The following is a 24,439-nucleotide window of genomic DNA, read 5'->3' as shown; positions in this document are numbered from 1 at the left end:
GGGTGCTCCTCCGCTTCTCCCGCTAATCGCCGTATTTTTCTCGCCGTAGGAGGCTTGCGCTTCCGTATTCTGAAGGCGTGCTTCGTCCAAACTTTCATCTCCAACAAGCGACGATCCATAACTAAACTGGCCACTCTCAGAAATCTGAATTCTGCGTGCCAAGTGAAGACGCCGGCATGGTTTGTGAAGCAGACAACTGCGGTTGCCATCTTGCCCGCTGCCGCAGCAGTAACCAATGGGAAGACGCCTTTCACCACGGCAGCCAATCGGAGGCCCGCTTTCATCGGAGGGTCCGTGTGACTACCTCCAGCAGACCCGCGCTACTTTTGTGTTTGTGCGTTACAAGATGACGACGACCGATGAATTGAGAAGCGGAACGGCGAAACTTTGAGCTTTCGAACGATACCAAGATGGCGGCGCTCGGTGGCAGGAAATACGAAATATGGCTCCGTGAACGGCGGTGATTTTGCGCGATTTAAAGCTGTTTTCTCGCCCTGCGCACTAAGAAATTAATTTTTTTTCGGGCACTTTTAGCGCGTTTTCAGCCGAACAATTTTGATACAGCATAGATTAGGCGTTGCAGATACCGAAATGCGGGTTTTCCAAAAACCGATTTTTCTCATGGTTTTCGCGATCTGATCCCCGCGTCCCACCTTAAAGACACAAACAGGCACGAAGCTTTCTGGCAATGCTGTCATTCACGTACGATTTCTGCTGATGACTATGGCGATGCGGATTCTGCCGCTTCGTTTTGGTTGGACGCTAGCGCCGTTCTTGCTCTTTTGCGTTGCACATTTGCAGTGCTCCTCGCTCGTCGAGCTCCGAAAGTTGTCCAAATTAACCAATGTGCAGCCAAGTACGTCCGAATTAACGAGAGTTTGATTGCATTGAATAATGCATACGCTGGCCGGGACCAGAGGACGAGTCCGAATTATTAGATTTTCCGAATAACGAGGGTCGAATTAACAAGGTTTTACTGTATTGCATACATGAGACATGGTTACAAGAGACATCGGTTACTAAGGACAACATTTTTAGGTCCGTAGAGAAAATTCTTCGCTATTTAGCAGAGACGCAACCCAGACACTCACGAAACGCGGCCAATGTTGTACCAACCGGTATGCGCTGCAATTTTCATTCCCTTGGCTCGATTTTGTTCGTTCCGCAGCCAGCTGTTATTCCTCGCATGGTTGCAACTACAAATTGCACTGAATTTTCTGTCATTATACTTTTATGATTGCTGTCGCGCTCCCACACCGACTCTGCAACAGAGTACCATTGAGTTGGATTTCCGTCACAGCATCTGCGGTGCTGGTCGCTTTGTATGCCGGTAGTCGGACTCCGGAGCCATCGCCATGTTTCCATGAGACAGCTCTGTTCACATCAAAGATGTGTTTAAACACACTTTTATGCTGATGTATATTAAAGTGGTCTAGTTTGACTCCTCAGTGCTTTTAGAATTTTTGGTTACAAGAGACCTTGGTTACAAGAGACATGTTTCCAGAGTCCCTTGAGTGTCTCTTCTAACAAGGCTTAACTGTACTGCCAAAGAATTAGTGGTATGTTTTGATGTTTTTTCTGCATCTTGTTTAATTTGATCCACTGGATAATTGATCTAATTTGCCAACAGCAGCTATGAATGTCTGACACCCTCCCAACTTCTAGAGCTGTGTACAGGAAAAAGCAGGTGACAGCGCCTTCTCTACATCCTCACACCTCAGCTTCCCAGTTGCAGAGACCGTCCTGAATTAGGTTTTATTCTTCTACATGAAATGACATCTATGGCACGCATCTGCTTTGTCTTCATCAATCTTCTTCTCGTGTTTGCTAGATGACGCTGACGTCTTGTTTGTGACAAGAAGAGGAACAAAAAGCTGCATCTTTTCACTTCACCACCACAGAGCAGCACAACTTCTACAAATCAGTACTACTCACACTTATTTTTCTTCCCGAAAGTAGATTGCCCGAAAGTAGATTGCCAGCAAGCATTTTCGAGTGTTTACTATAACCAATACTGTGCAATGCAGTGAAAGGCTTACAGCGCATCATATTTCACCAGCTATTGAATAATTACTTTGCATTGCAGGCAAAACTGCATTATTTCTTAAGGTGAAAAAAACTGAGCAGCAAGGGGTAAGGGGGTGCTGTTTTTTTGCTTTGTACTCTGTCTGTTTACAGATAACGGCGTATACCTTCTGGTTTCGGGGCACTGCTACTGATGGGCACATCAGCTGTTGGTGAACTGGTAACAGGCACACTGCTGGCTGGTGCAATGCTCACTGGTGCACAGCCGACCAGTCCACTGGTGACAGGTGTGCTGGTGACTGGCACAAGACCAACAGGAGGCGACGACGCCAGGGCAGGTGTCTCAGCAGCTGAGCACATCTGTGCATCATGACAGAGCAAGGAAACACATAGTTCTAGTAGAGAAAAAGAATACATGTGCACAAATAGTAAAATTTCAGCTTGAATAAAATTGAAAGCAAACAGCGCTAAATAATAGTAAAACAACATTATGGTCAAATCAAGTTCGAATAGTACCATATTTATTCTATTGTAACGCAAGTTTTTTTTGTGACTTTCGTCGCTTGAACTCGACCCTGGCTTTACATTTGAATAATGGCAAAATTGGTCATTTTAAAACAATTATTCTAAATGCTGCAATTTTAGCATAACGTTGGCAGCCTATAACTTTACGTCTTGATCCAATCCATAGACAAGTTGACCGAAGTCGGAACTTGTTTTTCATTGGAATCGACGCTGTTTTCGCTGTGCTTGTGACTGGTTATGATGCTGTAATACCCTACGGACTTTTGAAGTTAAACTCCATTCATTCGTGACGTTCTGGTGACACGGTGCATTTGGTATGACGACCGCTTCAAGAGACGAGCAATTTTGATGGCTGAGGAGCTGGAAAAGTCCACTGCGGCTCGATGTCGCGACGATTTGCAGATGGCGGGAACAGCGGCAGGCCCTCTTTAAATGTGAGGCCAGTTGGAAAGGCCCTGTGGAAATTGAAGTGGCCTGGTACTGACCCCAAAGGAAATGGTTGTGTGGTTTTTTAAGAAGTACTTAAATCTCACACAAGCTCGACGGAACGGAAGATGACTTGATTTCAGCGTGCCAAACGCTTGACACACAATGTTTAGAAGTATAAATAAACGTTTAATTTGTCACAGCCTACTTTCTACAACGTCGATTTTTTATCGCAAGTGGCAAATTTGATTTTGGAGCTATAGAGGTATGTTCAGCCGCTTTTTTTTTTTTATGGCAGTCCAGATAGAGCGATGATCGGTTATAACGGTCGAATTTTTCGTTCTTGACATTATTATAAGTGGACTGCACTGTATGCCCCCTGATGCAATATGCTGAAAACTGTACTAACCGTGTTGCTACTTTAAAATCACAGGAGGATGGTGTGTATTTACATGTCAGGTAGCCTAGTTGAGCCAGAAGTGCTAGCAATGCATGGATGGAAACCTCTAGAAAAGGCAGTCCACCTAAATCGAAAACAGTTATTTTCTTTCTTTTGGCTTCGTTCCGGAGTGCAAAAAAAATCATAACATCCTGGCAAAATTTCAGTTCAAGCAAAAATAATGTTTTTTTGCTGGTTTAGGGTTCAGTTCCAGTTCGATACCCTGGTCTTATGCAGACTAATGTCTGCAAGAGACTTTCCTTCCCTGCCTTCTCCCAGATCAATGCTGAAGGCCTGCGTCATACAGTACAGTAAAACCTCGTTAATTCAACCGTTGTTAATTTGGAAAATCGGATAACTCGGACTTGTCCTCTGGTCCCACCCAGCATATGCATTATTCAATGCAGTCAAACTCTCGTTAATTCAGATGTATTTGGCTGCACATCAGTTAATTCGGACAATAATTTTCAGAGCTCGACAAGCGATAAGCGCCGAAAATGTGCGATGCAAAAGAGCAAAAACGGCGCTCTTTCATCAAAAACGGCGCTCAGTCATCAGCAAAAAAGGCAACACCGGAATGCTTCGCACCTATTTGTGCCTTTAAAGCCTTTATTCTTGCGTTTACTGCTGCGCATAACACCACGTTGGGCGCGGGCTTTCATAAATGCGTAGTGTAGTCGCCATCCATAATCGCGTCCACAGCGGCCGCGTTTTTTTCCGCAGCAGTTGCAGCAAACAGTATAGTGGAACCTTGTTGATACGATTCTGCGTAATACGATGGCAAACTGGTCTTTCTGAAACTTGTAGCTTTATACTCAAGTGTACTAAATTAAATTAAATTCCAACAATCCACGAAAACATGTTATGAGCCGGCGACACTAGCGGAAAAATGCGGGCCACAAAAGCTGCCGCGAAGCAGGTATTTTATGCTGTGAGAGGGATCGGTCCTGGACCGATTTTAATTGCCACGCGCCCCAGCGGTAAACGAGCCGCGAGCGAAGCAGACCAATGAAAGCTACCCCTTTCAGTGATGTACACGCGGGCACGGTCGGTCTGGAGATGCACGCCTCCAGACCGGCTGTTTGCACCGAGTCAAAACGAAATAACTGTCCGCAGACAGTTGTTACGTTTTGACTCTGTGCAAAGCTGTTGAGGATGAAGAACACCAGCTACATCGCGATGGACAGACGATCTGTTGGCGATCAGCTCACTGGCAAAAACATAACCGGGATGTGCGCGCAATAGTGAAATGCATGTCGCAAATGAAGGCGCACGCCACAGCCGTACCGCGAAGGAAGTCACGAGGCCTCGATCACCTCTGAGAGAGCCAATGAGTCACAAGATGATGAGAATTTCAGCTCATTAATTCACCAAGTAAAAGCTTGTTGGAATAGTAAGCATTTGCTTATTGTTTGCTGGATACCCTGGATAATTCGACATTCGGTTAATTCGGATATTTCCCTCGGTCCCGTGAAATCCAATTTACCGAGGTTTTACAGTTACGTCACAAGCCCCAACTTCCGTTTTTTTTTTTAGAGGTGCACTTCCAGTCATAGTTCTGTGAGTTTGTGCCAGAGTTCTCACACATCTTTCTTGTTATTCGTTCCCCTGAATTGGATTGAGAACATACGATGGCATCGACAGACAAGGCCACCACCAAAACACTCGTTCGGCCTTAGATTACCAAGGCACCGATATGAGACAGTGGGTGCAAGAAGCAATGTGCGACAAAATAAAACATCCAAAAAAATAATAAAAATATAATAATAAAATTATATATATATAATAAAAAAATAAAACATCCAGTGCATGCTTTGGACACCACCCAAAGCGCCTTCACTGCACATCATGCAACATGGTACAGAATCTTGTGCTCCAGAAGAGGGGGGCTAAGGATGCTTGAGACTGGCAATGTGATGCTCACCACAGTGTGGTTTCCCTGCAGCAAGACAGCAGGGGATCCAGATGCTGGTGGTGACTGGATGTCTGGGCTCACTGCACTCATGCCCAAGATCTCGGTGGGGTCCGAACCCTCGTCCTCGTCCTGTGGCTCTGCCAAGTCCTACCAAGGGCGAGACGTAACTTGTGAGGTGCAGCAGAAAAAAGAAAGGGTGAAGAGGAACCTTATGTTTTGCACCATCATTCGCAATTTTCTCTATAGCTGAACCATCTCTTTGAATGAAATGAGCGAGTCTTCTAGAAGGGTCGTCTAACCGTTAAGACTGACTGAGCCTTTTTCCCTTAGTGCCCTCCTTTCAAGTAGTGTTTGCAATGAAACAATCCAAAGCAGCTGCCTCACCCTGGGGGATTCCTCAGTGTACATGTCCTCAGCTGGTTGATGTGTCTGGTATTCATCATCTTCGTCCTTGACGTCACCTTCAGACCCTTCCTCTTCCTCTGTCACCACCATCTGCTGCTGCAGATGCCAAGCAACAAGCAAACTGTCAAGGACCCATGCACCAGCACCGGATTTACTGATGTCACATCAGGTGACAAGTGGGAAAGCTACTGTGGAAAAATTTGACGGGAACACGAGTGCTCTTACGAGGAAGCTTTAGCTCTCAGGTCAACTCGAATTTTCCCATTCAAGTTATTGCACATGAAATACAGAAATGCTCTTGTTACACAGTTAACAAACTGATCCTAATGACATCTGCTGCATTCAAGACAGCAAGATAAGTATACAGTCGGGGTCCGCACAGGTTTCCAAGGCAAAAATTCAAGGATATTCAAGGACTCGAAGCGGCATCCAAAGTAGGATTTGTTTACTCTAACATTTCCAAAAATGACTAGTTTTATTGCACTTACAATAAATAAATGTATATCACAATTTTAATAAAAATGTCTAGCCTTAATAACTTCTCAAGATCACAACAGAAAATGATCGCTTACAACAGCGACTGAGATTTCTCCGGTATAGGCTGGGTAAAGTTCACCAAAAATATTCACAACATTCAATAGGGTTGTTGCACTAAAATAAGAAGAAATAAATGTATATCCCAATGATGTTAATAATGTCTAGCCTTGATCACTTTGCAAGTTCACAACAATGCAAAAAAAAAAAAAGTTCACAAAACACAATGAATGCTCCCAACAGCTACTCTGACTTCTCCAGTATTAACTAGGCAAGTTCACCAAACATTTCCAAACCATTCAGTGTAGTCTTGCTACACATCTATATTATAAAAAATAGATGAATATTGCAATTTAGTAAAACATGTCTTGTCTTGATCATTTCTCGTCTGCAATATTAACAGTTAACACAACGAACACTGGCAACAGCTGCACAGGCTTCTGCAGAATAAGCTGGGTTGGTTCATCAAACATTTCCAAAACATTCAGCATAATGTTATTGCACTTATTCTATATATTATGATAAATAATATAACAAACCTCCACCCAAAGGCACTGAGCATCAATGGTAAAGTTGCTCTACTATCGCTCTCTTTAGCATCACAAGCTTCACCTCGCGTGCAAAAGTGAAAGTGGGACAAGGCAGACCGACGGGCGAAGAGTGAAACGAACGAGAGGGTGCGGAAAGCAGCGTAAACATCATCAGCCGAGCCACTGAGCCAGCTCCGAAGCGTGCACGGGTCCCTCGCTCCATTCGCGGTTTGACATGGTGAAGCCTTTTCTTTTTTCTGCGCAGTTCTGCAAAACCATGTGCGCTCGCGCTGGCGTATTGTTTCTGAAATGGGGAGTTTATCAGATCAACGCTGATCTACTAAAGAAAGGAGGTCGCAATGTCGATATCAGAGTGCATTGCTCGCGAAATTGAAGGATTTTCAAGGAAGGAAAAAATTCCGGGACTTTCAAGGGCCTTGAAAACGCACTTTTCAATTTCAAGGGTTTTCAAGGATTCAAGGATACGCACCCTGCATACTGGTGTTTGGAAGCAGAATACCGATTCATAAACTCAAATATAAAAAAAAGATATTGCATAAAATTGTAAATTAGGAGACAGAAAACACCTACAGCAAAAAAGTTTGCAAATTTGCATAAAGAACTTAACAATTAAAGAACTTAACAATTCTGTAAAGGCTAGTATCTGTTAAGATTGTCCAAAGAGGCCATATGTGATCTACAGTAGGCGTCCATTAATTTGACTGGCTACTTCAATAGTGACCACAGGTCCTAGCGGGCGCACACGCAATTTCTAAGGCTAAAGGCTATCATTACTTTGATCCCTACTCGCACCTGACCCCAGTCATAAACCCAATGGCTGCAGCATCGGTCCAGACAGGGCTAAGGGACAGTGACCTGCATCAAAGACAAATTACCTGTCTCTTAACAAAACGTCGACTTCTGGCCTGCCCTTAGCAGAGCTTCCAGTGAAAACAGCAGCTCACAATGAATGATTACAGTGCAGTCCACTTATAACGATACCACATATAACGATATATCGGTTAAAACAATATATCAGTTATAACGAAGAGTCAATTTAAAAGTATCAACTTATGCATTAGGGCAGGGGTTCTCAGGTACGTTCATCCCAGGGAACCCTGCTAAGCTCCATAATGTGCCAAGGACCCCCCCCCCCATTTAACCGAATTATCGAGGGTATCAAGAAAACAAAAAAATGCAGCACTACGTCAACACGCTTTTATTTACTCAATGAATCGTCAAATCTTGTTTCTATTTAGCACAAGACCAGTGCGGAAGCTGAAATTCTCTTCATCTCATGACTGATTAGCGCTAGCAGCGGCGAAGGCCTCGCGACATCCTTCGCGGCGCGAGTTTTCATCTGAGACGCGCTTTGCACCAACGGGCGCACATCCCGATTATTTTTTCGCCACTCAGCTGCTCGCCAACAAATTGTCCGTCCGTCGCGATGTAGCCGGTGCTTTTTATCTTCGACAGCTTTGCACTGAGTAAAAGCGAAACTACCGCTTGCCGCAACCGCTGTCGACGAAACCGCGGCCGCTATCGACGCGATCATGGACGGCGACCTTGCGGTTCAGAAGGCAGGCGGCTGACGCACGCACGAAGTCAAAACGAAACTACCGTTCGCTGCAAGAAGTGTGGACAAAACCGCGGTCGCTATCGACGCGATCATGGACGGCCACTTTACGGTTCAGAAGGCAGGTGGCTGACAAACGCACCAAGTAAAAACGAAACTACCTTTCGCTGCAAGAAGTGCGGACGAAACTGCGGTCCCTATCGACGCTGCCAAGGGAGGCGACTACGCAGTTGTGAAGGCACGCAGCCGACGCGCGCATCGAGTGAAAATGAAACTACTATCAGCCGAAACTGCGGTAGTTATCGACGCGATCAGAGATAGCGACTACGCACTTACGGAGGCACGCGACTAGCCGCGAACGCGGTGTTACGCGTGGCGATAAACGCAAGAATAAAGGCTTTAAAGGCACAATTAGGCACGAAGCGCTTCGGTGTTGCTGTCAGTCACGTGCCGCGTACGATTGCCGCTGCGGACCACGGTGCAAGCTGAGGACCACGGCGATGTGGACTGCGCCACTTTGTTTCGGTTGGACGCTACACCGTTCTTGCTCTTCTGCGGCGCGCATTTGCGGTGCTCCGCGTTTTTTTTTTTCCTCCAACGTATAGGTCAGTGCGCACGCTATCGGCACCTACCCTATCTACAAATAGGAGAAAGGCGCATGGTGGTAAGTTACGGCCTCCGAGATTCAAGTGCGAAAGCTTAGGCGCGCTGCCCGTTCTCAGAGGTTGGGTGGCTACAAGCTGCTTGCGTATTTATTGCGCAGTTCGCGCGTTGCTGTTACGCACTGTGATGTTCTTCTTGACACTCGGGCATGGGTAATGGAGGTTCTTTGGATCAAGCGCACCTCATGTTCGCCGTTTTAGACACTTGTCGAGAGCAGGACCAGGGAAAATTTATCAGTGGCTCGCGGAACCCCAAGCAGGGGCCTGCGGAACCCGTAGGTTGCGCGGAACCCACTTTGAGAACCCATGCATTAGGGCTATGAGAAAAAAAAACGTCATATTGACCCTTTTCGCGGAGCAGTTTGTTTTAGAGAAACGAGGTGGCGCTCACGGCGGCGCGCCATACCTCTCCTCAGCGACCGCGCACGAATACGAAACCATTACCGCTTCTATCTTGCTTCTGTGCGATCAGCTGTCGGAAATGCAACTGAGTTTTCGCTAACACACTGTGCTCCAATCATGCTAGATTGAATCATGTGGATTGAAGACGTGTGCAATAGTTGGCTGCAAAAATAGTGACTGGCATGTTAAGGAATAGAATGAATCTACATGGCCAAGTGCGCGGACCGCTGCTGCAACTGTCCGAACGTATTAACGGCACTTCGTGATGTACGTACGGCTTTCCTCGAGGATACAGAAATCTGCTCATCCGCCAGCTTTGTATCGCTAACCTTCGAAGAAAGGGCTTCATCCCCAGAACGTCGGCAAGAGTGAGTACCACTCGTTAAACAATGACAAAGGGAGTAGCACCGCTTCCTGTCATAGTAAGTTTCGCGCACGTTATCTATACACATCTGTCCCAAATGGCAGGAAAACTTATGCCCACTCTATCGCCGACGTATCAAGAATAAGTGAATGAGCTCACACTTGCATATGTGCACACTGTATACGCACAATAAATGACGGACTACACGGATCGCGCACGAATTGTCGAAGCTGAATGTTTCGTGACGGTCCACAAGAGTAAGCGAGTTACTAGCTGTAATATATATTTGCTACAAGGTATTACAATGTCCACCGGTTATCCATCCTAGGCCATATAATGCGTAGGATGGATACCAAGAGAAGGGAAGCGCAGTCGAGGATGGCAGAAAACCAGGTGGGATGATGAAGTTAGGAAATTCGCAGGTGCAAGTTGGAATACGCTAGCGCAAGACAGGGGTAATTGAAGATCGCAGGGAGAGGCCTTCATCCTGCAGTGGACATAAATGTAGGCTGATGATGATTACAATGTACAAAACAGCTACGTTTCAAGCCTTGTGCGCAGCAAGAACAAATCTATCGGAACTGAGCACACCCGCGAGCGATTAGGCAAAAAATAATCAGATAGTGGTCGTACCGAAGAACTTCACTGAGTCAGAAACTGACAAGCCGCGGCTTCAAAATATTTGCCAAATAAAGTACAAAGAGCAAAACACACTAATCCTGATTCAATTCATGAGCGGAATGTTTGGATAGCTTGGAATACATATTTAGCCCCGCTTTCAGAACAAGCACCATATACGCTGCTTGCGCCGTTTGGACATAGCTTAATCAGCTCCGAAAGCACTTTTGCATGTTCTCTGAAGCTGTGATCAAAGCTTCGTGTCGTCCACCTAGTCACCGTCGACGATATCTCCGAAAACAGAGGTTTTCTAAGCCGCGCCAGCGTCATACACTTCCATTGTAAACAAGGAGGCAACGGAGGCAGTTGAGGCAAGCAATGGACGCGTCACCACGTGATCAAACAAGGCAGCGCCCACGGGATCGCCGCGAAAAGGGTCAATACAGTAGAACGCCGCTGTTACGTTTCCGGGTGCTGCGTTTTCCCGGCTGTTACGTCGTTTTCGACCGGTCTCGGCACAGCTCCCATAGAACCCAATGCATTGCTAACCCCGCTGTTACGTCGCAACTGTGGAACTGTTCCCGCATCATACGTTGCGAACTCCCACACCGCGCCGGCCCGAGCGGCCATTTTGACTTTTCATGTCGCTTGGCTTGGTGGCTTGACGATGGCATTGGCCGCCCAAAGTGCCGGGGGCGACACTTAATAAGTATTTTCGGTATCCGCCAGCAAAAGTATGGCCTTTGAGATCCGCATTTGCTATCTAAAGATGGTGTCTATGACGCGTTGCGGCCCTAAAATTGGTTTTGGCTCATAGACGTTCCGTATAAAGTCCAAGGGCGATAACACTGTCGCCGCGTGCCGTATGCTTTCTTTCGCGCGCGAGACGCGGTCGTCTGCTCCCCTCGCACGCTTTCACTCGCGCATGCAGCATACGGCGCCGTATGCTGCATGTGTGAGCGAAAGCGTGCGAGAGGAGCCGACGACCGTGTCTCGCGTGCAAAAGAAAGAAAAGCAGGAAGGAAGCGCGCCTCCTTCCGTTGCGCTTGAGGCACCGGCGAGGGAGCGAGGCGGGAGGGATAGCGGGCAGCATTGTGCTCTGGCATCATACTGCGCGGCGGCGCGTGGTCGCATGGGCCGTATCTTGAAAGCGATCTGCGTGGGGGCAGAGTCTACGCAGTGTAGGTGCATCAGCGGCTCGTAGCTTTGTGCGTGCTGCGTGTTCTCAGCGCTCAGTTTGCGTTGAAGCGATAGACAACAGCCCGACGGTCACTTCACTCGCTTCTGCAGTGGCGCTTAACTGTGCAGACAACTGCGCGTGTCCGCGCTCATCGAGTGTGATGTGTTCATGTTTGCCTGTGGGCGCTGACACCATGTTTGTTAATTAGTTAATAAGCGAATGTTTACAAGTTTATACGGACGATAAAACTACTATTCTTACTTTGTATAGCTCATTGCAATCGATACTTCGACTGTCGGGCGAAACTACTTTTTGTTACACGTAAGAATTAAAATAATATTGTGTGCAGTTCAACACTACTCCCATTTCTAAATTTTTCCTGTTTCCTGGCTCTTGTGTTTCTCGGCTCTTACTGTTTTTTTTACGGTCCCGTGAAAAACGTAACAGCGGGGTTCTACTGTACTATAATGATATGTTATTCACTGCATATGGGATATAATGATAGAAATCTTGCCTTCTGGGTGGTGTTTTTCATGCAGAATAATTGTGAAATTTGCATTGCTAGTTCCCCTTAGCCGAGACAAGGCGAAAAGTTTGCCTACACAAGTTTACATCTACCGTCATTACCGCACAGTGCGTCCCGCCTACGCGCCGTGAAAGCCACAGAAAGCATCACAAGTTGGCGCAGTATGCCACAAGATGGCACCAACTGCATCGCGTCCACGTCGCCGGTGATTGTGTGAGCATCCAGAGAAGAGAAAAGGGGGGCAGATATAAAAAAAGCAAGAAAAAAAAGCAAGAAGTGAACGGCACCTGCACTTCCTTTCCACACTCTCCCTCTCACTCAGCGAGCGCGGAAATACACTGCGGAAGCAGAGGCAGGTGCGCCAACGAAGCTGCAAATGTTGCAACACTCAAAAAAGTATGAGCTCACACAGTCGATGATATGACAATTCTGAAAACCGGGAGCAATATGATTATGAAGGCTAGAACCAGTGGCCATGCCGATCGACGGTGCGTCTGGGCGAAACCCCCTATGGGTGAAGCCAACACGGTGGAAGCCGCTCACATTACCGAACTCTGGGAGCTGGTCACTACTGACGATGAAATATGTGGTGCTTCAATGGAGGAGTTTGAGTGCAGATAGTGCTGCCTCGTTCTGCAAAGAGATCTCCGACGGTCATTGTCCCGACAAATGATGATGTTGTGCAATGGCCGTAACGACAGCAGCGGCAGTAATGACAAGATTGGTGTCTGACATCGGCCACGATGTTCACCCAAAGTGCACTGTTGTCGATCGAGTCACTCATTGATTTCATGCACGCTAAATTATAACCGCCAGTGTTAACGCAGCAGCTGGACACAATGCACACCGCAGTAGTGAACCTGAAACTTCCGTGAAAGCAAGCGCAGATTTCTGACTATTTCAGCGCACCTAACGCTTGACACACTGTTTAGAGGTATAAATAAGCGTTTCATTTTTCACAGTCTACTTTTTATAACGTCGACTTTTTATCGCAAATGGCAAATTTGGCTTCGGAGCTACAAAGATTTAGCGATGATCATCGGATTTTTCGTTCTTGATACAGTTAAACCTGGATATAACGAAATTGACAAATTCCCGAAAAACTTCGTTATAAAGAGGATTTCATTATATGCAGGTTCAGCACGAAAATTCGAAAAAGAAATGCTTACCGTATTTACTCGATTCTAACGCGCCCTCGATTGTAACGCACACCCGTTTTCCGTTTTCGTCGAAGCACTCATCCTTGTAATGTCACACCAGGTACTAGATGCGTGGACGCGTGTCAATTCGCACAAGCGCGAGGCATCGGAAACGAAGAGCGAGCGTCACGATGGCGTCGTAGCGTTGTATAGTGTTACAGTAGAACCCCGCTGATACGTTCCCGGGTGCTGCGTTTTCCCGGCTGTTAGTCGTTTTCAGTCGGTTCCGGCACAGCTCCCATAGAACCCAATGCATAGGTAACCCCGCTGTTGCGTCGCAACTGTGGGACCGTTCCCACATCATATGTTGCAAACTGCCACCCCGCGCCGGCCCGAGCGGCCATTTTGACTTTTCATATCGCTTGGCTTGGTGGCTTGACGATGGCATCGGCCGCCCAAAGTGCTGGGCACCGGCGCCGGCGAGGGAGCAAGGCACCGGCGAGGCACCGGCGAGGGAGCGAGGGGGGAGGGATAGCAGGCGGCGTTGTACTGTACTCTGGCATCAACTGCATACTGCACGGCAGCGCGCGGTTACAGAATTCTAGCCACTGTAGCACGGTCGTGCGGACCGTATCTTGAAAGCGATCTGCATTGGGACAGAGTCTAGACAGTGTAGGTACGTCGGCGGCTCGTAGCTTTGTGCGTGCTGTGTGTTCTCGGCACTCAGTTTGCGTTGAAGCGATAAACAGGACGAAACAGGACGCCGCCAGCGTTTGACAGTTCGTGTCCACGCTCATCGAGTGTGATGTGTCACAGCGTCTGCTAGCGCTTCGGCAACATCAACTGGAAAAGGAGAGTGCCAGCTTGGCGGGTTAGGCCAGCTGCAGCAAGCGGCAGGATCAGGTTTGAATGAAGGGAGGGGGAAAGGTCACGCCCGCGGCGGCAAGATCGCAGGGTCGAGGGATGCAGGCCCGCCTCGCACATGATCGCACGCACGCACATGCGCGCTCGCTTCGCATTCCGTCCAGCGGAGAAGGTGCTTCTGATTGCTGCTAGCGCAAAAATGACAAAATCTGGGGCGAAATCTCTAGGTTGTTGGCGGGGAAAATTCGTTATATCGAGGGGGTCTCCCGCTGCCACTTCATTATGTAGAGGTCTCAAATACATGTGCTTCTATAGAGTAATGGCGGGGAATAGAAAAACTTCGTTATATCCAGGAATTCGTTATATGGTGGTTCGTTATAAGCAGGTTTAACTGTAGCATTATAAGTGGAATGAACTGTATCATATTTAGGCAGTCTTAACCTGCACTTTATTCCGAGGAAGTGGCAAAAAGTGCCAGCACATTACAGTCGCATAAAAAACAAAACCATGTTTGTGGTGTTGGCAAAAGCATACCATCAGAATCGTGTCAAGAGAAGAATTGTGATAATGGGCTTTGACCTGGCCTGAACTTGTGCATCTTCACTCACCTGTCCTGCTGCAGTAGTGGGCTGTGCTGGGAGTGCAGCGTTGAGCATGAGCATTTGGGAGAGGGGCATGCCTTGCGGCTGTAGCACTAGTTGTCCACCGGGCATCGGCTGTCCCAACACCTGCACACAATTGCCGAGTGACGATGCTAGAAGGACACAGGCACTCTAGAGAACAAAGCATCAGGCTCACTAAAAGAGAAAACCCACTCAAAGAAGATCACACTCTTAAAGGAAAGTTTTGAAGTGCCACCAAGTTAAAGACACAGAACTAGGCTTGTGTGACTATCAATTTTTTCAGTTCAAAGTGAAGTCAAAGCAAATGCTCAGTGGTGTTGAATAATTTCGTCGCCGACCAATTTTGCGGACCTCGCGGAGACTGAAAAATAGTCAGAAAAATCGAAGTCTGGAAAAATCTTTCACCAAAAGAAATAAAATTTATTAGGCTTAGAGTGGCATAAAAAATATCTAACAATGCCCTGCCTCATATTACGCTTGGAAGCGATCATATTTGCTTGGATTTGCGCAAGAGTGACGCTGTCTACGTATACAGTCGACAAGAGCGTCGCCGCGTTGGCCATCTCCGTTGACGGAGATTGCCACGGAGATTGAAGAAACGAGCCATGATACTTCGCACCATTTCGCTCTCGCGAAAGCACATGAGCTGACGCCGATCACACAAATGCAAAACCATACAAACAGGCACACATATGCAACAACATCTCCGAGACACACCTGCTCTGTGAACACACCAGGTGCAAATAGCGCAAGAGCGGAATCTAGAACACGTTGTGTTTTTAAATGTTTAAAATGTTTTACACTTGGTTACAGCAATATTAGCTCTGTGTTTGGCTGGTTAAGCTCTGCGCCACCAGGTGGCTGGACTGTGCATGCCAATCCAGCCACTCATGTACGTCTACACTAAAGCTCCTTCATCACAGCGGTAGTAGTATGGAGAGGCTTTAGTTTATGCCTCTGCCTATCTGTCAAAACACCCAGCTCGCCTGTGGTTACCGGAATACCGGACATGCTTGGCGCTGCGACAGAACAGTCGCAGCGCACGCTGCTTGGATCACTTTCGCTAGGGATCAATGGCCAGGCGGCTAGCGAAAAGGTTGGAGAGACTGCGCGATGGCTCCAAGACAACCAAAAGTCACAACACCACGTGACATCATGACATAGAGCCAGTGAAGGCAGAGCTTAGCCCCGATCACTCGGCGAACAAGTTGAGGAGAAAAAGCATGGCTAGGGAGGAGGGAAACTTCTAATCGTCCGTAGCTCTTTAAATATGAGACACTTCACTTAAATTGTGACGAGAATGTTTTATTGTCGCTGAACCCTACGCATCTACAAAATTTATCCGAACCATTTCAGGGACCCTTTAAGGGGGGACGCGGCTTTCGGTACCAACTTTCTTGTTTCTTGGTGGATGTCAATGAAAATTGGTACATAGAATAAGAATGGCTCTATGATGCTTTCATAAAAATTTTAAAGCGGTACCATGAAAACTTTTTGCTAGACAAATTATTTCTTTCTTGAACCTCGTGGAGGGACTGGAGGATTTACGAAATCAAGTGAAAAGTTTGTTAAATACTGTATGCACAGCCAAATGTATGCAGAAGGGGATAGCGTTCTCGAAATAATTTTTTTTCAACACTAAAATTTGTAGTTTATGTTTTCTCCAGTCCCAGTGCAGTGAGCACGCTTACACTGCAAACAAGGAACGCTACTACGAATTCTTAAAACACTAGGATAAAAAAAGAAGAGCGCTATCCACTAAAGTACAGTTCAGTGAGTCTGACAAAACAAATGCAATCAAAATGTGTAAAGTAGTTACCAAGATATCTGCTCCACGAGCTGAGCAACATGCCAAAAAAACTGTACTGAGAAAACAAGGTTCAAAGTTGTCAAAATTTAATAGGCACCAGGGTTATAGTCCTTTGTGTCCTTTGCGATGCGGCATCGCTTGACCATCTGACCTGACGGTCTGATGAGCTTTTGCAGCTATCTTTTTCCGCATTGCATCTTTTTCGGCTGGCTTCCTGAACAGTTTCGCCAATACGCGCGGACGATGTTCCATCCGTGCTTGAGGTGCTCAGCTGCACGTCCGCGTCGCGCTGCATGCCACCGTCATTGTCACTGCTGAAGTCGCCGGAGCAAACTTTGTTTTAGAGATCGGTGGCTTCGACTTACGAGCACCAAATTGATGCGCAGTCTTGCGTTTCTTCTTGAACAATCGCCGGCCCATGATAACAGACGAGAGCCGTTCTCTAAGCTAAGAAGGGCTGAGCTTGACAACGTTTTTCGTTTCTCTAACAAGCGAGCGCCGGTCCGTTATCATAAGTGAGATACAATCTCTAAACCACGCCGCGACGACTTAAAAAGACGCGAAATCGGCTCCTCAGCGCCGTCAGCGCGGCGATTCTAGCCACCGTAGCGGCGAGCAGACGACCTTTCCGCCGGTTGCTAAGGGCAACCGCCCGGGAGACCAATCCGGAGCCGCGTACAGTCACGTGGCGCGCGCTGCCGATCAGAAACCGCCGCGAGACCTTGAAACTTTTGCTTGCTGTGCGCTTGCTCTTGCCTGGTGCAGCTGGCCGAGGCGCCAGATTTGAAGACGGAGAATCGCGCTATCCATAGAGACCAAGATGGCGGCGCTAGGTTACGCGGTTGCGGAGATATCGCGGTTTGAAAAATGCCGTTTTTTCGCTATTTTCGAGAAACTCCTCGCCACCTTAGCTTCGATAAACATTTTTTACATCATTTCCGCGCGATTTTCCGTGACGAAATTTTGAAATAAAATAGAAAAGAAGTCATACAAACTGAAAATGTGATTTTCAAAAAATCGGTTTTTTGGCCAAATATCGCGATGCGAAAGCCGCGATATTAAACAATTTGTTTAAGTTGGACTCATTCATTAAAAACTGAGTGTAGTTAGCCAACATGTTTGTTCCATGCTTTTGCATTGACATCTCTGGGCGCTCATATGACTGGCGTGTGCGCATGCCTTGTTCGTTAGAGATTTCTTGACATGTGGGTTCAGCCCTTCTCTGCTAACTTGTATCTTCTCATCCCCGTCTTCGCTTTCACTGCGTTTTCTTAAGATGATTTGGACGGTTGCTCGTTACAAGGCAACAGGCAGTTAGCACCTATGACAGCGCTTATGCACAACTTGATCACAACATATAGTTTTTGTCCAACTACCATATTTACTCGAATCGAACACGCACTTTTCTTCCGATAAAACGGGTCAAAAATGGCGTACGCGTTAGAATCGAGTACGACTCTAAATCTGCGTTACCATATCGCCATTGGCATTTCAAAATGGCCGCCTCGTGCGTGCTTCAAACCTAGCTTCCTCGATGCGCTGTAGTACGTGTGCTTAGGCATTGGTCTACTATCTGTCTTCCCATTTTCTGCATTTGCTCTATCAGCACGAAGTGCCGAGTTCATAGTGATGTCGCATTTAAAAGAAAAGTGATCATGTGGGCCGAGACAGACGGAAATCAGGCTGCGTTAAGGGAGTTCGGAGAATCCGAAACCTGCATGCAGGACTGGCGCAAACAGGAGGAGAGGATTTTCGCTAGCAAAGCAAACGCGGAAGGGTTTCAGTGGACCGAAGCAGGACGTATTCTGTGACGGTCCACTTCGGCAATATGATCGCCTTGGCCCTATCTTGAAAGCGATCTGCGACGGGGAGAGTCGGGCGCGCGTTGTGTTTTTGCCGCTTATAGTTCCCGTTGAAGCGAGAGGCGTGCTAGCACAAAGGTCAATTCGCTCACCGTTGCTGCTGCGCTTTGCCACTCCAGCGTTTTGACAGCGAGTTTCTGCGGTCATCAAGCGAGATACGTTCACCTTTGCTTGTGCACATGTGACACCATGCTTGTTAATTTAGTTAGTAAGCAAATGTTTACAAGTTGACACGGCCGATAAAAATACTATCCTTACTTCGTATAGCTGTCTACTAATTTGCTATCACAATCGATGCTTCGCCTTTCGGGCGAAACTAGAAAGTTCATACGATATGCTTCTGTCGCATTCATGTAAACGCTGCTACGGTAAACCTTACTACTACGCTATACAGCCATGCTTGCAGATCATGCATTTGTGCGAATCATATGATTGCATTCGAGCATCGTCGCTGTCATCCACAGCTGGCGTGTTCACACGGTCGTGCTCTGCGAAGTGAAGGAGAGGTTTTACGCGCTATGAGAGCGAGAGAGAGAGAGAGACGCATTAACACAGCGGGTCTGCTGGAACGCGTTGTCGGTATTGCAACGCGGTGGAACGCGGTGTCGGCATTGGTGTTGCAAGCTGCGCTATGCAACGCGCTGTGACAGCCGGAAGTCCGAGACGCGCGAAAAGAAATTATCATCATCGTGAGTAATAAGATGAAAAGCTCACGCGCATTTCCGGAAAATGCTGGGCTACGATCGCCCAGCTTCCCTGTTTCAAGCGTTGCGCGGCCGAGTGCAAGGTTATTTGTTTCCATCGAATAAATGCATTAAGATTATTGAAAGGATACCTCACCAGTCTGAACTGATTATGTAATACTTCATTTAATGGTTTAGTGATACTCTCTTTAGCGCCTCTTTGAGGGCTTTTGTGAATGTTTGAAGGACCACTACAGAGCACAATGTGAACAACGGACAGGCCTTCTGCAGTCTGCCTGAAAAAAAAAATGTTGTTTACCTGAGGTGACACAGCCACCAGCTGGCCATTGATGTTGGCGTACAATTGAGGTACGGCGGCTGAAGCCATCGCAGCCGAGGAAGCACCAGATGCCAGGGCAGCAAAGTTGCTGGGCGTGGCAGCAAACAGTTGCTGCAGTTGCTGTTGCTGTAGCTGCTGTTGCAACTGCTGTTGCATCTGTTGTTGCTGATGCATCTGCTGTTGCTGATGCATCTGCTGTTGCTGATGCATCTGTTGTTGCTGATGCATCTGCTGTTGCTGTTGCTGCTGCTGTTGTTGCTGCTGTTGCTGCTGCTGCTGCTGTGAATGGTGGGCTGCCATGGCCACTGCAGTAACACAGACATGGGGCCTCTTCAGGTCACTTGTTCTAAAGTAGTGAATTTCGAATAGGGGCCCTTAAAGGGCAACTCCGGCGATATTTTGATCTCCATTGACCTTACTAGACTTTGAATATGCATTCTCTTCTTTAGGCCTCTCATTATCTGTGCCAGACAATATAGCTGCGAGTCATTTAGTTTTCCTGAAAATGAATTTTAAAGAATAGTTCCGTGTTCCCGACTCATGCCCACGAGTGTATGACTTTTTACTGGCCACCATGTGTTTGTCGCGTCAGAGGCTACACCACCACTTTGCCCAGAATGACGAAGCTGGCTCATTTTTCTATGAGACGACGGCCGACAATCGTCATTTTGACAGACGTGATAACCGGTAGTTCTATTCGTCTTGCCGCAGCATTATGTGCTGAGCTTGGGCACGTCAGCTGCCTCGCACGGCGGCGGCTGGGCAAAAGCAAACCGCGATCCTTCAGTGCTCATACTGTTGCTGACATCATCACTGAAATTGCTGCTGTCTAGTTCAAAAGAGCTGTAAGAGCTCCCTGTGTCGCCAGAAGACATCATCAGCTTCGCTTTTTTGGCGCTAGCATGGTACTACTGCATGTTTAGCACGCATTCTGTGTGTTTACGTTACGGTAGTGTAGGATCTGACCGTCATCGACTCATCGTGACGTCACACGAAGCAGCTACTCGTTTCGGCACTTCATTTATTGGCTATTTAAAATTACTGATGCGTATCTAAGACACCAAATTGGACCACCCTACCAGTGACAGGACTGTCAATGCCATTCTAAAATTATAATATCCTAATATGGTTAAAAAAAAAGCCGGAGTTGCCCTTTAAAGGCTTTATAGGTCAGTTAAGATGCATATTAACAAAAAAACCAAGTACTATGGGGACACTCAACCCTCTTACATCCATTGCTTTCCACCCAAATTTCTCATGTCTCCTGGCATTTGGCGTTTCAGCTTGACACACATGCAAGAGCAGAAGCTGGCATCATAGTTACACAGCGACAAAAATAGATGGTGTGAGTTCTCCAAGGCCGGAAGCACCTGATGGTATCAGTAGCTCAAGAAGATAAGGAGGGGGGGGCAAGGGGAGGGCACAAGAGAAAGTTGCTTCCTCTTCTTTGCTTTCGAAATGTCAGTGCATGTCGTCATTTGTGAGCCTCAGGGGACTATCCTATGCAAGGCATTACTTTGAAATTATAGTGGGGAACCACTGAAGCAAAATACATTCACTCATGTCTTCAATTCATGGGACTGCACCGTCCAGACTTTGGCCTTGAAATTCATTGGTGAACGTATGCTAAGTGCCCTGAGCATACCGAGTCCCGAGCACACAAATCAGAGGTGCACGAAATCCACCAATGCTGTGCCACAAGGTGAACACAAAACCAATCATGGTGCACATACCGTGCCCATTGTGTGGCTGCTGCTGCTGCTGCTGTGGTGCCACCTGCTGGAAGTGGTGGGGCATCGCGAGAGTGGCCTGCTTGGAGGCTGCTGCCGTGCCACTGGCCGAAGCCAGAGCTGCAGCCAGAGAAAGCTGCTGCGAGAGGGCAGGCAGGTTGGCCAATGTTGTGGTGAGTACCGTGCCATTAGCTGCCACCACCTGTACCACCTGCTGGCTTCCACCTGCACCCAGAGGCAGTAGCTGGCCCAGCAGGTGGCCTGCGGACAAGGCTGGGAAACGAGGTTGAGGAAATGATTGAGGAGAGGACACATATGACACTGTGCATGCCTTTCTTTCTATGTCCCTGTCTTCTATGCTGTGCTTGTTTTGGAACGATCAACAACTTGCGTTCTTGCACGAAAATGTCTGAACAGCACCACCTTGAAGGTAAATGGTTCGAGAGATGAAAGTGTTTTCATACCTTTCCTAGTGAAGAACTCCGCCCTCCTTTCTTTTTAATTATTCAACTTCTGGCTGTTGTGTCAAAGCTTTATGCAAATCGTGCATCTATTCAAACTATCTGTTCAAACTATTATTTGGAACTAATTACCATTCATTTCGACTTTGCTTCGAAACAAGAAAATTATATTCACACAAGCCTACCGATATACTAATGCAGTTAATTCATTAATCTTGATACACAATGCAATAAAAAAAAGGTGACAACTGCATCAGCGCTACTTCTGTCGGTGTCTTCCAACAACAAAAAGGACTACTGCAGATTAGTGGCACACACGCACAGTTGAAGTTGTTTGGTCTGGTTTCTGGTTTGGTCTGACTTTTTTGACGTTCCAGATAATTCGGATTTCTTCGCAACAGTGCCATGTTGCCATTTACCCGATAGAGCCAATGTATAATAAGGACATCTGAAATTTCTGATGATGGACCCTTAGCTGTATAATTTTTCAGACTTTTTGCCATTACCACAGGTCTGAAATGGCATCAATTGAAGCCATTTTAATTATCTCGCAGCCTCGAACCAGCACTCTCACATGCAGATCTGCTGGCAGCTGTAGCCAGCCATATCCCCTGTGGTCACTGTAGCCACTTGTGCTTGGCCACATGGTGTTTGGTGGGTGGTCGTGTGGTCATTTTGTGTGCTGTCGTGCACTCTGCAATGCTGTTGCAGAGTGGCCAACCCTTTATTAAAAGAGCCCTGAACCACTCTTTATCGAAGTCGAGAAATGCATTTGAAGTTAAAATAGACCATTTCAGAAATACTTTGTCACGAAAAGTACTTCAATGCATTCAGCTGAAGTGAGTTTTTGGCAACTAAAGGTTGCATATGATCCCATTCACGGTGCTTCTGCTCCTTCAATGCCTCGCACTGTGAAGGCTACAACGAAGCAGGGCGAGACCACAATGCTCCACCTACTGAACGTCATCATGGCATGCCATTCAAATTTGTTTTTCGATGCTCACATAGACACCATTACTTCCAATTTTGGCACCAACAACGTGCCAAACGTAAGCTAAATGCAGTTGTCCTCAGCGAGCTACAGTGCGCTCAGCCAGCAGACTCATCGCAGCACCACGCGGTGGCCGTGGTATCTACGCTACGTAACAGATTGCAGCTATACGTAACTGCAGTGCGTATGCGCAGCGTTTGTTTTGTGCACAACAGGGTGTGAATGCACATTGGCACTCATATGCTCCAGTCTGGCCGTGCTCCGTGGTGCAGAGTAGCTTTGCCCTGCACCAGTTTGAGTGACGGATAGTAGCCACATCCAATTTGTGCATTTTGAAATACTCAGTACGAAGCAGAGTCTGCCAAGGCATCTGCCTTGGCAGATGAGTGAGTGAGTGCCCAGCATGAGTGAGTGAGTGCCAGAAAGCGTGAGTGTGGTCTGACCTTAATTTTGACGTGGTTCGAGGCTAGTTGAGTGTTCAAAACTAGTCAAAATTAGCAAGACCCAATGTCTAGGACAGGGGTTCTCAAGCATGTTGGTCCCAGGGAACCCTGCTAAGCTTCATCAAGTGCCAAGGAACCCCCCTCCCCCTTTCAGTAATGATGCTAGGCGTAGCGTGCAACATTTTTGGGGCCGACGGTGAGGGTGGACAGGCTATCTTGATGGTGACATGCAACCCGCGTGGTGCAAACTGGGTGCAATCGTCATGACCCAAGACAAGACAGCATCGCAACCAAGGCACACCACAAAAAAGAACTTATATACTTCGTAACACCTGAAAACTCGGTTAATTAGGCCATTTTGTTTTGGTTCCGTGAAATCTGAATTAACGAGGCTTTACAGTACGCAAAGTAGAGCTGGCACTAACTCTAAGACTTCTTGTGATGAAAGGTTATAAGTCTACCTGTGCGATATACACTGAAAACTCATTCTTTTTACATAAAGAATGAGCTTTCAGTGCATATCGCAGAGGAAGAGTTGTAATTAGTTATAATTAGAATTAGAATTAGTGCCCGCTCTACTTTCCGTACTGTAAAACCTCGTTATTTTGGATTTCATGGAACCGAAAAAAAAAAAAAAATTGCCCGAATTAACTGAATGTCCAACTGTCACGGGTATTCACTACGAGAAAAATGTCCATGCATCAGTCCGTTCATCTGTCTCTCACGTTAGACGATCGCTTTTAAGATAGAGCCCGCAGCAGCGAGCGACTTTACCTTCCGCCTGGCACTTCAGCGCAAACGAAGTGGCGAAAACACAACGTGCGAAGTTAGCAGCAGTCGGCCCTGTCTGTCTGCTTCGCAGATTGCTTTCAAGATACGGTCTGCGCGGCCGTGCCAGAGTATGTTTGATCGGTTTGTGCCACCGCCGGAGTCCTTTGATTACAGTTCATAATGGTTGGGCCCGTGTGGACAAGGAGCTTAAGAGCGATAACGGCTTATGGTGATCGGCACGTCATCAGCACACATGGCGCCGCCACCTGCAGTACTTTGCTTACGTTATCAATGCGCATTGCGCCTCCACCCACACCAGTTCGTGTTGCCGCAGCACTGTCGTTTGTACGGGTCGGATCAAGTGTCTTAGCACTGATAATGACACCAGGCTGCAGGGAGATGAACAAGTGGCACAATGCTTGCACATACGCAGAGAACTTCCAGAGAAGTTTCTGCTTGACATTTTTTAGACATTGCTCTAGTCGCCAACAAATTGTCCGTCCATTGCGTTGTGACGGTGCGCTTCATCCTCGACATCTCTGCACCGAGTCAAAGCGAAACTACTGTTTGTCGCAACTGGTGCGGTATGAAGCCG

General features: G+C 47.2%; 1 protein-coding gene across 3 annotated transcripts in view; it reads right to left on the bottom strand.

Annotated features, from left to right (window-relative positions):
• The window catches only part of LOC119439951 (POU domain, class 6, transcription factor 2-like), an 85,865-nt gene that overhangs the window by 33,829 nt on the left and 27,597 nt on the right, over nucleotides 1–24,439 (bottom strand). For all 3 annotated transcript variants that reach the window (XM_049661227.1, XM_049661228.1, XM_049661226.1), the window contains exons 6-11: nucleotides 21,182–21,451; nucleotides 19,428–19,753; nucleotides 14,739–14,858; nucleotides 5,715–5,831; nucleotides 5,340–5,477; nucleotides 2,193–2,385 (exon numbers count right to left, since the gene is read on the bottom strand). In XM_049661227.1, coding sequence (XP_049517184.1) covers nucleotides 2,193–2,385; nucleotides 5,340–5,477; nucleotides 5,715–5,831; nucleotides 14,739–14,858; nucleotides 19,428–19,753; nucleotides 21,182–21,451 — 1,164 coding nt within the window. The remainder of the gene's footprint in view (nucleotides 1–2,192; nucleotides 2,386–5,339; nucleotides 5,478–5,714; nucleotides 5,832–14,738; nucleotides 14,859–19,427; nucleotides 19,754–21,181; nucleotides 21,452–24,439) is intronic.

This window comes from Dermacentor silvarum, chromosome 2 (assembly GCF_013339745.2).
Source record: "Dermacentor silvarum isolate Dsil-2018 chromosome 2, BIME_Dsil_1.4, whole genome shotgun sequence".
Lineage (NCBI taxonomy): Eukaryota > Metazoa > Arthropoda > Arachnida > Ixodida > Ixodidae > Dermacentor > Dermacentor silvarum.
The sequence above is the reverse complement of the archived record's forward strand: the minus strand, read 5'-3'. Positions and strand labels throughout refer to the sequence as shown.